This window comes from Pocillopora damicornis, chromosome 9, assembly GCF_964200805.1.
Source record: "Pocillopora damicornis chromosome 9, jaPocDami1.2, whole genome shotgun sequence".
Lineage (NCBI taxonomy): Eukaryota > Metazoa > Cnidaria > Anthozoa > Scleractinia > Pocilloporidae > Pocillopora > Pocillopora damicornis.
The window spans coordinates 20783783-20800082 of NC_142678.1; the positions used below are offsets into that span (position 1 = coordinate 20783783).

General features: G+C 37.0%; 2 protein-coding genes across 3 annotated transcripts; both read right to left on the minus strand.

The window, feature by feature from the left end:
- Window positions 1–355: 355 nt before the first annotated feature.
- LOC113666634 (proton-coupled zinc antiporter SLC30A2) lies at window positions 356–13995 on the minus strand. 2 transcript variants are annotated; one of them, XM_089182274.1, is made up of 7 exons: window positions 12874–13995; window positions 7522–7668; window positions 6890–7043; window positions 4798–5047; window positions 3722–3827; window positions 2783–2917; window positions 356–2111 (listed from the first exon to the last, which is right to left on the minus strand). In XM_089182274.1, exons 1-7 carry the CDS (start codon window positions 13253–13255, stop codon window positions 1963–1965), a joined length of 1323 nt encoding a protein of 440 aa, XP_089038400.1. In that variant the 5' UTR covers window positions 13256–13995; the 3' UTR covers window positions 356–1962. The 2 variants fall into 2 exon arrangements, with proteins under 2 accessions (XP_089038400.1, XP_089038401.1); XM_089182275.1 differs by lacking the exon at window positions 7522–7668 and having other exon boundaries at window positions 12874–13279.
- Window positions 13996–14019: 24 nt separating this feature from the next.
- Window positions 14020–15367, minus strand: LOC113666635 (large ribosomal subunit protein bL32m). Its single transcript, XM_027182428.2, has one exon. The coding sequence runs from the start codon at window positions 15336–15338 to the stop codon at window positions 14892–14894; it is 447 nt and encodes a 148-aa protein (XP_027038229.2). The 5' UTR covers window positions 15339–15367; the 3' UTR covers window positions 14020–14891.
- Window positions 15368–16300: the final 933 nt, after the last annotated feature.

Genomic DNA, 16300 nt, shown 5'->3' on the forward strand with positions numbered 1-16300 from the left:
ACAGTTTTAGGGGTAAGTTCGTGATGTTTTTGTTGTGAGGAAGTCCTCACAATCGGAATTCAAAGATGAGGAGAAATGAAGTCACTTTGTGGAAACTGGAACGGATACGTTACGACGGTTTGTTAAGAAAAAGGAGATACGAACTTGCCCTGAAAAAGTTCCGCACCTGTCTCAAGGGGAATGTTTCATTGACAAAGTTTGGTCCGTTAAGATGAATAAATTTTGCCTTATAATCTAGTAAGCGTCTCCAATGACTTCTACTTGTTCCGAACGTCCATAAAGATGCAGAGAACAAAACAAAATGAACTAAAAAACAACAAACAAAATACACTTAAAAAGATAAGACTAGGTCAGATTTTAGATAATTATACTCTTTTATTCGATTTTGTTATATAATATAGTCTCTGTCAATATCTGAAATAAATTACCATGATCTAACAACTTAGGGCAATTATACACAAAAAGTTTAGCCACTGTTTAACAAAACCGCCTCCTAAATAATCTTCAATTTAGCAAAATCTTTTATGTGAACATTTGTTATCCGAAACAGAGTCAAGAGGGGCAAAAGCTAACAGCGAAAGGGCATTGATTTAATCAAATCAGCCCTCTTTCAGAGAAAGCCTGAGGCACACTGATTGCATAAAACTGTGGCTTGGGTTGGACTTTGTGTAAATAACTGGTCCCTAAGTTTAAGATTCAGTACCTAAAAAAAAAACCATAAAGCTTCTCTCAAAGTTAGAACTGAAAAAAAATTAAAAATTCCATATTTTCTAGGGAAAAAATCCCATCATTCCACTATACTTCAAGCTTTAAGTTCAACTCTTTAATCACCAATCTTTTTTTTCTAATCATTATGGTGACCAAACTGGTCACAGCGTTAAAGCCCTGCATTTGGGAAATTTCCATACTGGGAGTAACATGTTAAGGGAACAAACTCATTTACATGGTATCAGAAAAACTGATCAACAATTGTTCTGATTATATGACTAAAAATGTAGGAAATAATATCAGAGAATCAAAGTATAAAATAAACATCATATAGCTATAATTATATGACTGAAAATGTAGGAAATAATATTAGAGAATCAAAGTATAAAATAAACATCATATAGCTATAATACAAATCAAAGTGTACAAGTCATTTGTTTCTTCAACAAAGTAAAACTAATAGTGTTTACTACATGCAATCATTGTTCATGCTGCTCTTCAAGAGCCTGAATAGCTGCAATGTGAGAATCCATGTATCAAATCATCAGAATATGTGATTATTTGTAAGAGGAAGAGTTCAATTTGTCAAAATTTTAAAACCCCTTTTAAAGAAAGAAATATTGCATAGCCTTTCAGTGTACCAGCAAAACGCAAACTGAAATCAGAACTGATTGCTCAAACTTAGCTCAATTTCTGCCTTGTTTTTCTTAGTAGAAAAATCTGTTATCAAAAGAATAAATAATAACATAAATTCCAATGCTTTCTGCATTGGCTCAGAGATTTGCAAGACCACAAGGTTCTACTGTTTATCAATCCTACACAGTTCTCAACACCCAAGTGTTTGGGTGAGGTTATTTTTTGGTGGTTGACTGCACAATGTTACACAAACAAACTGATTGTGTGATTTTGACCCATGGCCAGTCCTGTCATTCATTGCAATGCTACTTTAAAATAACTTAAAACTTAAATTTTGGATCATCACAACAGATGAGACTTCATTGAACTCAACCTTTACAATCAGTGACATTTACTTAAATTCTATATATACTCAATGACTGTTTGTAAAAATAACCAAATTGTACGAGTGTGATGACTTTTAAATTCAATTCATTATACAGAAACAGGTAATATAAAGCACAGTTTCAAATTTATTGAAAAAGACCACTGACACTACTGATTTTGCCATAATGGGAGTGGCCAAAAGTGACACAAGGGCCCAGTACTCACACCATGTCATCATCCACTCCTGAAAATTTAGTCTTGCAAGTCTTGACACTCAGAGCAGTTGGTCATCACAGTTTCCTGATAAAGTTCTACCTGAATAGTGCTGTGGTAAATACGGAACTCGTTCTTCAACTTCTGATTGGCAATGTTGAGGACTTTCTGTGAGTCATATCCTTGTTCTGGAAGAAAATATCATTCAATAACATTGCGTTTGAAAATAATTCAAATCAGGAATTCCTAGCTGTTGATACTTCACACCAATCAGATAAACATGGAATATCATATCAAGTGCACTAGCTTCATTTGAGGGGTAAAAACTAGCAAACAGGAACCCACATTTTTGAAGGTAGCTAACAAAGTTTCATCAATTTTCTTACTGTGATTGTGAACTGTCATTTTTTTTCCTTGACAAAATGGTTGGCCGGTGTACACACAAGTTTGCCCAAAAAAACTTACAAAATATTGTCAAGCAACCCACTCAATGCCCAAAAGAACCTTACATCAGTATGCATATTCTCCATAATGTTCTCTATACATTTTTCTAAGATGCTGACAAGGAGAATTTGTTTAACAATCAAGAGCTTCTTTAGTTGGTGATCATTCCCTTAATTCTTGTGACCTTACTGTGTGATTCAAGTGAGATATTGTAAGGAGAAATTAGATGCTGGTCACTCATGGGGGTTTAAGGGTTAAGAGAGCACTATGCATTGACCCATCTGTTTGTCATATGTGCCACACTACATATCACCTCCTCCCAATATGACCATCAATTCTCCACAGCTGAGTTCATAACAGATGGTTGAAAATCAACAGCAAAAGTCTCACAATCAAGTTTTATTCATACACACACCTATTGCCAAATGGACAGCTAATGCAGCTTTGTTCACTGTCAGAGACCAGATGTGTAAACTATGTGCAGCTACAACTCCTTCAATGCCCTCCAATGATACCTTTACATTATTGTACTTGATATCTTTAGGAGTGCCTAGTAAAAAATTTACAGACATTACCAGTAAGTTGGAACAAGGAGAAGGCATATCAAGTTCCAAGGTCATATCATTGAATGTAACATCCAATTTATCACACCACCCTCTATAAATATCTTTAAATTATGCTTTACCTCTGGAAAAACAAAGGTTTAAACTGATAACTTGAACCCAAACTATCTAGTAACAAACCCTGTTTATTTGTACCAAGGGTGCACTCAAGTGATCACTTTGATACAAATAAATGCGCACATAAAAATTAATTCCTCATGCCAGAACTTCATAAAGAAAATATTTTTCTTTTAAAAATCTTCAGTTTAAGCTGCTGCAAATACTGGTAGGCATCTTGGAGAGCAAATTTAGACAACCCAAAATAAAATTGATCCAATTTGTGTTTATTTTTATCTGCATCCATTGCTTTTTGGGTTTAATCTCTCCACTTCAAATACTCAGGTATCTGTCTATGGATTTTTGCAAGAAAGTGTATTGATCAACACTGACACTACTGAGAGAGAGAGACAAGGCACCTTTTAACTCCTCTTCCTAGATGCATACCTCCTCCCGGTTGCACCACCTCCCCCCCCTCTAATCCCAATTCTCTATCATGCAAACAGGAGCTGAGCATGTACATGTACATGTGATTACTGCTCCAGGATATTTCTTGGATTTCTTTAAGACCAGCAGTACTTTTGTCATCAATTGGGAGAGTACTATCTGACTGACAACAATAGTGAACTGGTCAAAGAATTCAAGCTGTTTGATTTTAATTAGCAAAAAAGAAAGCTTTGACAGTATCTGCTTACCTTCCATCAAAACATGAATTGTCTCTTTGAGAATGTTTAGAGTTGTAAGAAGAACCAACAGAGAAAAAAGGAATGTGCATATAGGGTCAGCAAGCTTCCACTCAGGCTGTTGGACACAAAAATAGCAAAATTAGATTGGGTCATAGCAGTTGAAGCAGTCAGGGGGGGGGGGTTGAAACAGCTTTCCTTTTCTTCCTACAACCTTTGGTATGATGGGACAATTTAAGGTCTTTTCCCAATGCATTAAATTACCACACCACACATTATGTTTCTCATTAACTGAAAAAAATGCATTTTTCATGTAACATGAGTGCAAAGTTGTAACATAAGTGCAATTAAAAGCTAAGTTTTTCATTTGTCTCATGATGTAGTCACGTGTGATGTAGATCAAGATGTTTCGACTGCATAGTGCTAGTCTTCTTCAGGTGATGAGGTCGACTGGTCATGCGTGATCTTATAAAGCATGATGCTCTGCTGTGATTAGTTGTTTTTTTGACAACTCTGATTGCTGCATTTCGATCCTTGCTGTACACTCAGTGATTTGCTCCCTCGGCGGTCTGCTGTCGCATGGCTCTCCTGTTGTTGTGTTTTTTAATTGTGGGCATCCACACTTCTGGAATCTCTATTCCACTATCCCTGTTGATGTTGTTAGGGTAAAGTCTTATATAAATTGCTTCTCGGTACAGGCGAGTCGAATGTCTCGGTCATGCTCATTAATTTTGTCTTGCATAGGTTTTCCAGTCCCTCTGATGTACACCTTGCTGCATTCACAGGGAATCCTGTAAACTATGCCATCACAAAAGTGCATGCAAAAGTGCATGCATGCTATCAAAATTCCATCTGTCTTGACCTTCTGTGATCATTTTTTCATGTAATTTATTAATAAGTAATGACATGATTTCTTGTGCAATTTGGTATAAATAAGCACTTGTAAACATTTCAAAGAGTACAAATTGTACTTGCCATACAAAATGTACTCATACAGTACTTACTAACACCAAATTGTACCCAAAATCATCTTATTACCTACACTAACAGTATATGTTTAGTGAGGGTGTATTCCTTTTCATTGTTACCTTATATTTGATGATGTATGCTGCAATAAGGACTCCCACACTCTGAACAATGTCTCCTAAAACATGAATAAATGCAGCTCGTACATTGATGTTTTGTTTCTCAGAGGCCAAGCTTCCACTTCTTGAAATGCGATTGGTAGAAACAGTTTCAAATTTTCCATTATGGCTATGACTGGTGTCATGAGTGTGACCTCCACCACCATGGCTGTGATTATGTCCAATACCTGTCTGATGGAGAATAATACCAAGCCTAATACAAAAGAAAAAAAAAATTGTTTTAACCCTTTAACCTCTAGTAGTGACTGGCATCTAATTTCTCCTAACCATGTCAACCCTGAATCAAACAAAAAGGTCAGGAGAATGAAGGAGCTAATCAGTGACAAAAGAAGCTCTTGATTGTTGGACAAACTCTCCTTGTCAGCACCTTAGGAAATGTTTAGAGAACAGTATCGAGAATATGCATACTGATGTTAAGGTGTAGGGGTTAACCTTTAGACCCTAACATCAGTATAACATTATATTCTTCATACTGTTCTCTAATACATTTTCTAAGGTGCTGACAAGGAGAATTTGTCCAACAATCAAGACCTTCTTTAGTTGGTGATGATTTCCTTTATTCTTTTGACTAAAATGTGTGATTCAGAAGGCCATTTTGTGAGGATAAAGTAGACACTGTAAGACTAGAAACAGTTCATTATTTGTTGGCTTTCCAAACTTGGCTGTGCGTGAGCTCACATTTTACAAACAGACTTAGAGCAGTCACCAGTCTTAACAACAAGGTTGCCATCATTACCACAGGAAGTGGCAATAACAGCAGAAGAAATCAAAGTGCTCTGTGAGCAAACTCGTGAATTGACACATGATTTTTTAGATTATGTTTAATGTTATCTGGTTCAGGGAATTTTGTGGTTGATTGTCATATCTAGAGTACGAGCAGTAGTTCAGTGTTCGCTAATGTAGCAAAGAAACAAAGTAACGTTGGGATAAGAAGGCATTACAATTGAAATGATCATGCTATTACATTTGACAAGGTGGATGATGTCATGTGTTTTAAACGTCTATCATTTTTGTTTCTGGTTCAAAAGAAAAGGTTGGAAGTAAATGTGGGTGAAAAGTGAAATTTACTGTCTTTCATTGTAAATATTAGAAAATCAAGGCAATACTGTCTTAATGAAAACATTAACGATTCCCTCTTTATCAAATGAGACAAACGGGAACGAGTTTTGAGTGATATAACTAAGCCAAGCCTGCCACCGTCATTTTGGATCTCCGCCTGGGTAGATTTAAGTCACGTGCTAGGCAACGTATAATCAATAACAAGATAGAATTTCATTTCAGGCCTATTTATCAATTTTGTGGTGTGTAACTTTCGCATTTTAGTACGTTGTATGTATGTTGAATTTTCAAATTGTCTTGAAACTTAAAAGAAAATTGTTCTTTAAAAATTCACTGAAAATCGGTAGCTAAAATTGTTTGTTTAGGTGTTATTTGATTTTCGTGTTGACTTGTTATTTCGTCAGTCGCCGGCATCTTTTGTTGCTTCACACAGGAAAAACACATGCGACGAAACGTAATGATCAATTTTGTCCTCAATCTCACGCTATAACCGAAAAAGCTTTTAAACATCTGTAAACTCCGAGCGCTTCGCAGTAAGTGATATTTTCAATGAATCTTCGGATTGTTTTCAAGTTCAAGGATTGTAAATTACAATTTTATGAAAAACGAAGGTTGTTCTGTTATTTCAGTGTGAATCCTTACATGCATGCCAGTCGCTGGCGCCGCTTGTTGAAACTAAAACGAAAAAAAAAACTCTTTTAAGATTATCATTGGCTTTTTTTTTCACCCCACCACTATTCTTAGCAACAAAGGTCGCCATTTCGTCTGTTTATTGCTCGCCAAAAACTATAAAATGCACTCAAAAGCCTAAAATCTAAAAAAAGTTTACAGGAATCGACCAATCGAGCGAATTCCACTCCCCACATCGTATCTATAACTCGCTCTTGCGCATGCGCGCAATTCACGAGTTAAAAATTATCTTGACTTTCAAATCTATGTATGTGCAAGTCTATACAAACCAATGATGCCAACTTACAAGATGTTCACTCCTAATCCTATGCCTGCTGTAATAAGCATGATATCTGCATTTATTTTAAAATCATTTGACAGGACTCTTATCACAGCAAGGTACACCAACACCCCTGTTAACACCCAAATGATGAGAACTGACACAAGAGCACCAAGCACCTCTAAAAAGAGAATACATGAAAACAATCAAAACATGGCCGCACCAAGATAGAAAATTTCTCTTTGTGTTGACAAATATTCTATTTATATTCTATTCATCACATAAACACTAAAGAAATATTAAATCAATTCAAAAGGCATTATTTTTAAATTTAACCATAACAACAGTGATCTTTTCATGTGTGAAGATAGCATGTTATCTTTTGATGACATCTTTAATTTTGTTGCCAGTTGTGTGAGTAGTTTCAGTCCACAAGTGACAGAGGCACACATCAGGGACAGTAACCATTTGACATTTTGGCTCGAGTCAACTCTGAACAAACATGGCATGGTTAATTATTAACAAACCCTTAACCCAACCTTTAATCAGGGGATATCTGTACTCAAGGGACACTTGCTCTGGTCTCAAGGATATCTCCTGAATTGAGGTTCCCCTGTGCTTTACAAAGTCAAGAACAAATTAATTCACATCTTATTTACCTGCTCTGTAATAGCCAAAGGTCTTTCTCTTATCTGGAAGCCACCGAGCAACCCAGATAGCAAAAAGACTGATTAAAAATGATGCAAAGTCAGATAACATATGGGCAGCATCTGTCATGATGGCAAGACTGCCAGCAAGCAAACCACCTGTGGACAGAATTCCAGATAGTTTATCACCAGACATATTAGAAATAAGTCGCTGAAAATTAGTTTTATTTAACATTGCAAAGAAACCAAAACCTGTCTATCCAGGTGTAATGGTATCCAAACCTGTTTATCTCCAGGTTTGGATACCGTAACAAATTTTCACAGATGTCTCTGAAAATCTAGAGATCACCTCTCCACCCTACCCAGGGTTCTCCCTAGTTTTCAGCACAACAGGTAAGGGACCTTTTCAAACCAGTAAAGCACATTTGCAGCTACAGGTGGCTGGTCATTCTCAACTCTGTCATTTCCTAAAGCATACAGTACATCATGCCTGTCAAAAATTTTCCATCAAAAAAAATTCATAATGTGAACAATACACCTTTAGGTTCAGAGGTTGAACAAAACAGTTAAATTTTGTTTAAAAGCATTATATTTGACTATGCCCTTTCCAAACTGCTTATAATGTAAACTGGTCTCCCTTCGATTTCAGGTGATATCTTTGGCATCACTTACATGGCATATCGCTGGAAAATCAGTGGTGTCAGCTAACGAATCACATTGCTATGAAATCAAATCACATTGAATAGCTGAATTTGTGTTCTAATCGTCTCAAATTCAGAACTTTTAAGCTGTCAAGGGATTTTATTTTCAAGGCTACTTTCAAACCATTGTCTGAAACACATTTAAAGTAGAATTTCAAGATGAAGACTAGCTTTGTCCCCATGTGTTCGTTATAAAGCCGGCAATTGTAGAGCTTTTGTTTACCCCTAAAATTCTTGTAAAGCTTACCAGCCACTTTTCATGACCTCGTTACTGGACAGAAACAACAGCATTGTTTGCTGCCGTTTCATCATGGAAACTGAACAACTAAACAACACCAAATTTGCATGTGCAGAGAACTGACAAATGTCATGAGATTTAGCACAAAGCCTGCCAAAAATCACTCTTGCTTCGAAATTCAAAAGGTAACAGTCAGTGTTAGCTAACTAAAGCACACATAGATCTATAATAGTGCACACTGTTGGCTTGTTATTACACTTTGTTACCAGATTGGCTCACCATAAATGTGTATTTTTAAAGGGTTCTGAGCTGAGTTCTCAATAAATTTTACCGGTTACCGTCTGATAAAGGAGAACCCTGCCTACCCTACCTAAATTTGAGTTCTGTCCTGATTTCTCCCCACAAAGCAAAGTCATCATTTAAATGGATGCATGTGATCCAAAATGGAATGAAATACACAAATAAAAAGATCCTAAAATAGAAGGAAAATTTAAGGGAGATAAAGTTTATAAATTTTCCCTCTTTGTAAGAAAATATCTAACAGGATTTGTTTTATATTTGGGAAGACTACAGTAACAAGCAAATCACAACAATAAAGGAAAATAAGAGTCTATGTTGCATTACTTCTTTCAATAAATGTAACTGAATCCCCAAACAAACTGCAACCTTTTATTTGCCCACAAGGCTGTGCTCAAGGAAAATTTTCAGGGTGCCCTTCAGGCGCCTAACCATGATAAGCAGGGTTTGAGCCAGGCCGTGCCATAGCGCCAATCCCGCACTGCAATTGAAATTGTCCCTTAAAAAAACGGTCAAGGAGACAATTTGTCCCCTTCAAAATTTAGGGAAAAAACTCGAAAGGAAGCACACACGAAGAGTTTTATCTCGGTACAGAAATTGCAAGCTAAAACATATCGTGGAAAGTATATTTTCTTGCACGTTTAAAGTTCATTCTAAAGTCACGTTTCAGTCACACTTTACTGAACACATACGTCTCATGCTCACCCAAGCGTGGTGAATGCACGTGGCAATCTTTACTACGCTTTTCACAAACATGTGAACTCAAAAGTTCAAAAGTCACCTTCACAATTACGCTTTTCGCTACCCTCAATCATAACTACGATCACAAGCAACGAACTTTGAAACACAGAAACACACGAAACGGATTGAAATCCACCAATCACAAACCATGACCTTTTGAACCCGTGAAAGTAAAGTTTTGTTTCCTAAGAGTTCCGTTAAGATGATTGACGGCAGCGAAAAATGCAATTGTCAGTTGGCTTTTGAACTTCAAAATTCGCATGTTTGTGAAAAGCACAGTAACATGTCACATTGAAAACATGTTCGAACATTAGAAAGCTTTTTCACTCGGAATCGAAGCCAGAGTGAATCAGAGAAAAATGATACAGAAGAAGAACAGTGTATTACTGATCAGGAAGAAACGAATGAGGATTGAAGGAAACCAAAAAAATCACAAACTTTCCTGAAAACTTGGTTGCGAGATCACACATGGTTGTGCTATGAAAAAGAAGCGATGTTCTGCTATTTTTGTCGGAAATCTAAGAAGACAAACCCCTTTGCAACGGCAGAAGGGTGTACAAATTTTAGAACCTCAACTCTGCAGCAACTCTTTTCTACAGCCCTTGATGTTTTGGCTAGAACCAACTGAAGAATTAGTACATTTACGTTTACCAGTGATTAAGAAAGGAATTGAAGTTTACAAGGCGATGCCATGACGAGATTCTGCTGTGTAATGTTTTGAAGTATAAAGCATAGTCATTGATCCTCTGTTTAAATATGACGAGAAAAAGAAATTTGACATCAATAACAACTTTTCTTTTTTGTATCACTTTTCTTGTATTACAAGTCTTACAAGGATCAAGTAAAAAAAATGTTTTTGTTGGCTTGCCTGTATGAATGTAAAAAAAGAAAATGTCAAATAAAAATTAATTTGCCTGTCCCCCTAAAAATGAAAATGTCCTCCAAAATTTTTGCTAAGGGGACAAATTGTCCCCCAGTGATCAAATACTAGCTCAAACCCTGGATAAGTAGGTTGCCCAACCTTCCAGGTTGGTCGCCCGAATTGATTAATCAATTGATCAATAAATTTTGATCGAATGATTACAATTGCGAGCAAGTCGCCAAATATGGTGCTGATAAACATCTTGCATGCCACGGACGAAGCTAATTAAATAAACACAAATTTGCATAAAGGACGGTTTTGTTTTATTAATCACGCGCTCCACTATTGAAACTGTTGAACACAAAAATTAAATATAAGCATCACCACTTCAATAGAAAAATTAGATCTTCAACACATGCTTGTGCAAAAATCATGCAGTTTCTCACAGGCAAGGAAAAAATAATTTTTCATGCTAAATCATGAGAAACAATTTTACATGACACATGCGACAACTTTGAGCATGAACAATTCTTGTTGTTGTCCTGCCGGATATTTTTTAGTTCTGCAAATGTCATCAAATTAGCAAGTAAAATTATAAAATGTTAGTTACAATCAGTTGCTCGCTTTATCGCGTCATTCAATGGACAAGAAACCTGGGCCATGTACTATATTAATAAACCAGAAGAGAAACCACCAAAGCAAAACAAGACTCATGACCTAACTTAATATTTAACCTAAATGTACAGATCACACAGGCTATTGATTGCACTGCGCTTTCAGCACTTTTGCTTTTCGGGCTAACGGGAGCTGGGGAGCACGATGGAGTTTCTTTTTGTTTTGATCCGTTCCATTTCTATACGACTGGTTTCGTTCCGGTTTCACAAGCCGAAATCTATGCGCCCGGACGGGCGACCGCTTTTCTTTTTCAGTCACCCGAGACCAAATGTTAGTCGCCTCAGGCGACCGGGCACCGCTAGAGCACAGCCTTGGCCTATTTTCTATTTTTACCCTTTAACTCCCATAAGTGACCAAGAGAGAATTTCTCCTAACAACATCAATACAATATCAACCAGATAAGTTATGAGAGTAAAGAAAAATAATCTATTTAGGAATAATTAGTTGAACTAATACTAAATTCTCTGAATTAACATTATTAGAATTGTATGGTTGACAATTAGGAGAATGACAAATTTGATCTGAGAGTTAAAGGGTTAAACCAAAGATCAAAGTAAAAATCAAAATAGCTACATGTTACAACAAGGTTTAGCCAAAAAAAATATAATAAATTGCTTTCACCTAAGCAGAAAACTAGAGATTGTGAAGATTAAGTGCACAGTATGATTATTTTAATAATAATTCATTGAAGAAGTAATTAAAAAATTTATTTTGGCATATGGAGTGAGTTATATATTCAATAATTACAGTATCATCACTTATTTATGTATAGTTTTCACGCTAGTTAAGTATAGAACAAAGGGTATATGTAATACGTATGTCGGAAATAATACAAAAACATGTCAAACAATATAAGCATATTGCTAGAAAATCGAGTTAGGGATGTCATATATCATGCAATATTACCAAAAGGATACTTCTGAAATAGTTTGATATTTTTTGTAATGATCAAAACAAAAATTTTGCAAGAAACAATCAGTATATCCGGCAACATTTAACGCCTGACGGGGAGTATACACTTGGGAGTTTCCCTACTATCAATGAAAGTTAATAGAGCGACCGCAAAGTAATTTTTCGCACTTACGCCTGAACAGATGACGAATGCAAATTTATGGCATGATCGATATCGCAGCCGAATTCATTATTTTTTAAAGAATTGCCCGATATTCGGTTGTTTCTGATTTTCGTCAGCTCTTGCGTAATTAATATTTCCCTGAGCCACGATAATTTCCGTGAACATTTTCCTCCGCCTTGAGCCTCAAATTGACAAATTAAATTATAATTGTTCCCTCGATGTTGGCGGCCGAAGCGATACGAAATGAATGTTTTTTCCACTGAGATAATGAGGTAAATTGGCCACCGTAGACATTTTCTATGGCTGACGTTTCGAGCGTTTAATAGCCCTTCGTCCGCTCCTAATATTCTCTGGATTAATGAAATTCCGAAAGATTAAATTTCAATTTGTGTTCAGTTCGAACTTATACTAGTGCAAAATCACATACCACAGGATATTAAACGCTATCCAGCAATCTATAGCAACACTTTAGATTTATCTCTTCTCAGGCGTATTTCGGTTTATGTACACACTTATTAATGAGGAAGATTCCTCAGGAGTCGAAATGGCGAGGAATTGCGTAATACTCTAATAATCACCCACAGTCTCTCAACCGCATCTCACTGTGTAGAGCCGCGGGGGCAACAAGAGGCAGATTAGATCTTGGAAACAAATTTAATTTAGAAAATTCCCTCGCTACTTATGCAAAAAGAAAAAAAACAGCCAAGTGCACACATGAATACTGATTCTGACCACTCACATTACACACAAAATTCCATCCAAAGATAATACTCACCAACGACCTCTGCGATCACGAAAAGCAGGCAAACCACGCTTGCTATGACCAGTTTCTTTCTTGCCCTTGCATTCGAATAAATAGGTTTACTTTCGTGACAATGAATATCTGTCAGATAGCTAACATCGGCCCCTTCGCTGTAGTTTTGGTATGCTATAAGAGGCGAATGTTCTGCAGTAACCAAGATTGGTAGTTCATCGCAGGTACATGTCGGTAGACCATTCGATCTCAGACAGTCCGGGGCATGAGTGAAAACTGGCGTTCGCTCATCTTCGTGTACATTAATGCTAAACATCTCTGTTTCTATCATCGGATCGATCAAATTTTCATTAGATCGACTTAACGATGTTTGCGCTTCGAGTCTAGTCAAAACTGTCGACATGATTCACGCATGCTGTAATCAATGAATACTGACCAACAGGACTGCAGGCTTTATATCTTACTATGAGATACTTTAGTTACATAATGGATCCCCCAGTCTCCCCACCAAACCCGTTTTTTTGAAAAAGTACATTTGTGTACTTTTTCTTTTGTAGTGAGGATATCTAGCAAATTTCATTGCCATAATAAAGTAGTTCCCAAAGGAAGGCAAAACAGTGAATGAGCCATTTTTATAGTTGTGTACTTGGTTGCCAAGCCTTTGCTTTGGAGTGAGGCTGAGGGTGACCTTGCTGTAATAGAGACCAGTATCTAGTTAGCATGATAGCAAATTAAATATCATTTGAAAAGCAGCAATGTCTGTATCATAATAGGGTTACTCTTAGCCTCTCTGCTTTTCAAAGGCTTGGCAATCAAGCATGCAGCTGTACAATGGACTATTAACAGTTCCTTTGAAAGACAGGATACATAGATTAGCATACAGTACTAGTGCTTGTTTAGTCCTCAAACATACTAATGAAAAATTATAATTCGAGTAATCAATACTTTTAGTATTATTGGTTATGGAAAATCATTTTTATCTCATGAAAGTTGAAGCTCTTCCTTTAATATTTGTTATTACTAATAAGATGAATGCCTGATGAAAATCTGCACAGCCCTTCACCCATTACAACCTAACATCAGTATGCATATTCTCCGTACTGTTCGCAATACATTTCCTAAAGTGCTGACAAGAAGAATTTGTTTAATAATAAAGAGATTCTTCGGTTGGTGGTCATTTCCTTTATTCTTATACTGTTAACATTTGATTAAGAAGTTATAATGAATAGAGAAATTAGATGCTAGTCACTCTTTGGGGTCAAAGGGCTGACTCAAAAAATATGATTGATACTGGATCTGCCTGTTTCATGTAAAAATCTACTTAGGTGTCAGTCTGTGGGTCAGAATTTTATGGCAATTAAGTATTTTCTTGGTATGCCGACATGAAGAATGTGAACTTGATTTGCATTACAAGAATCACTCTGTATCTAATGCTTGACGACTGCTGTTTTTCTGCTGTTTTCTCTGGATGCCTGAACAGCAGATCCAACCATGCCTTTGGGGAATGGGGGGAAGGGGGAGGGGAGGGGTTGGGGGACGAGGCCCAGCTTGTTTTCCTAACAGTGGCTGGCAATTGAGCCTGGTCAGAGTGCAAAATGGGAGCAAGCAATTTTAGTGATTTGAGGCCACAGGGGAGTTATGCTATAATGTCCCCCTCCTTTTCATTTTACTTATTAACAAAAAGGTCATTTTCAGTTCTTTCGTGGTTGTTTCACATTACATCAAAATAGTACTTAGGGCATGCATAACATATACATTTTGCCCTGCTCACAACAAACAGCTACACCACCATCAGGTAAGATCCACAAAAATAAAATTCCAAACAACAGATAACAAAATGTTTCTTATCAGTACAAGGTCATAATGTTTCAAGGTCTTGCTGAACAAAGCAGCCATGAAAAATATGGGAACTGAGCTTGATGGCAAAATTCATTTAATGGGGACCACAACTTTGCACTCAAACCAAAGCCCTCTGGTTGCAAGTAACGCTTTTCGGTAAAAAATAACAGAGGCCTTAATGGTATTAGTTCCACAACTCACTATGTTCTGAACTTTTTCAAAAACTCCGGTACTGGCCATTGAATCGAATCTTCGTTTTTCTCCTTTCGAAACTCTTTCGTTTCCTTCTTTATTCTTTCCACACAGTAACCGCACAACTGACCCTCCACCTTGTAGTTACCGCATACTGCACAGATCTCGATGTCCGTTCTGTTCTTAAGCTGCTTGTGCCGATTTCTCAATTTCCGTTTGTGTACCGTGGTCCTCTTCTTAGGAACTGCCATTAATAAATATCCATCATCGGTGTGTCTTTCTGTTTGTAAGCATTCAGTCGATTCGATGGACGAAACAATGTTCCCCGACAAAGCATAATCTGGTAAGTACTGCCTTGCGTAGATAATTCGAAGATTGTACAACATCCGCTCTTCCAAAGCAAGGAAGTTTCGTAGCACACTTCCCACTTGCTTCCACGCTAAAATAGACGCCATGTTTTTTCGAATCGAGAAGGACTGGGAAGGGTAAAATTGTAGGCAGACTGGGGTGGGTGCATGAAGGATTACTTTGTCTCTTACAAACGATTTGTGGTTTCTTTTTTTTTCTTTTTTTTTCTTTCTTGTCAGTACAAAGTAGTTTTCGCCTTAAAAATGTTTCGCCTCTGTTCAGAAGTCGTTTCGCCACAACCATAAGCGGCTATCTCCCAGTTTTACAAGAAAACTACCTAAACCATACTTTTGACTGTATCTAAATAACACTCAAGCTTCCTCTGATTTCTAAAATTAATTAAAATCTAGCTGTACTTGAAATTGTCTTTGCGATTAGATTTGAATCAGGATCCTCCATGCGATTAGATTCGACTCAGGATCCTCCAGGGTCTTTTCTCTCTTCCTTTTTAAAAGGTGGGACGCGCAACAATTGTTTTTGTGGCGTTCATCGACACCGATCTTTCACTTCAATTTTTTACGACGCAAATTTTTCGTTTCCGGTTTTCGCAAGAGAGGGAAAACTTTGATTGAAGACAGAGATGAAGTTAATGACTGCGCTTACCGTAATGATCCGATCTAGCGCCTGGGGCGCTTATTTTCTCTTGGTAAATCGAGAGAGGATGTTTATTCGAACCAGGGCGCTTATTCAGGACAGGGTACTTTTTTCTTTTTTGAGAAACAGTAGAATGTGCAGAACAAAGCTTTTATTTTTATCTAAAAAGAATCGAGAGGACTGGAAAACGGACTTGTTGTCCCTGGATCATTCTTAGCAAGAACGACCAACCAAACAACAATCATCACAAAATTTTGAGATCACTCGTTTGACGAACTGTACACTCACATAAAAAAAAAAACAGTTGTAAGACTGAGACATAGACCACTGTTTTTCTAATGAGGCTTCTAACTTCAAGGGAGGCGCTCATTGAAAAGTGGGCGCTTATTGGAACGACGGTAGTATATCGGATCAT

Excerpts from the sequence above, each read along its gene's own strand:
- LOC113666634 (XM_089182274.1), bottom strand. The coding sequence starts at position 13,255 with ATGTCGACAGTTTTGACTAGACTCGAAGCGCAAACATCGTTAAGTCGA. Across the intron at positions 7,669-12,873 it reads CGTGATCGCAGAGGTCGTTG|GTGGTTTGCTTGCTGGCAGT; the intron begins GTGAGTATTATC and ends TTCTGTCCACAG. Across the intron at positions 3,828-4,797 it reads CATACATCATCAAATATAAG|CCTGAGTGGAAGCTTGCTGA; the intron begins GTAACAATGAAA and ends TGTGTCCAACAG.
- LOC113666635 (XM_027182428.2), bottom strand. The coding sequence starts at position 15,338 with ATGGCGTCTATTTTAGCGTGGAAGCAAGTGGGAAGTGTGCTACGAAAC.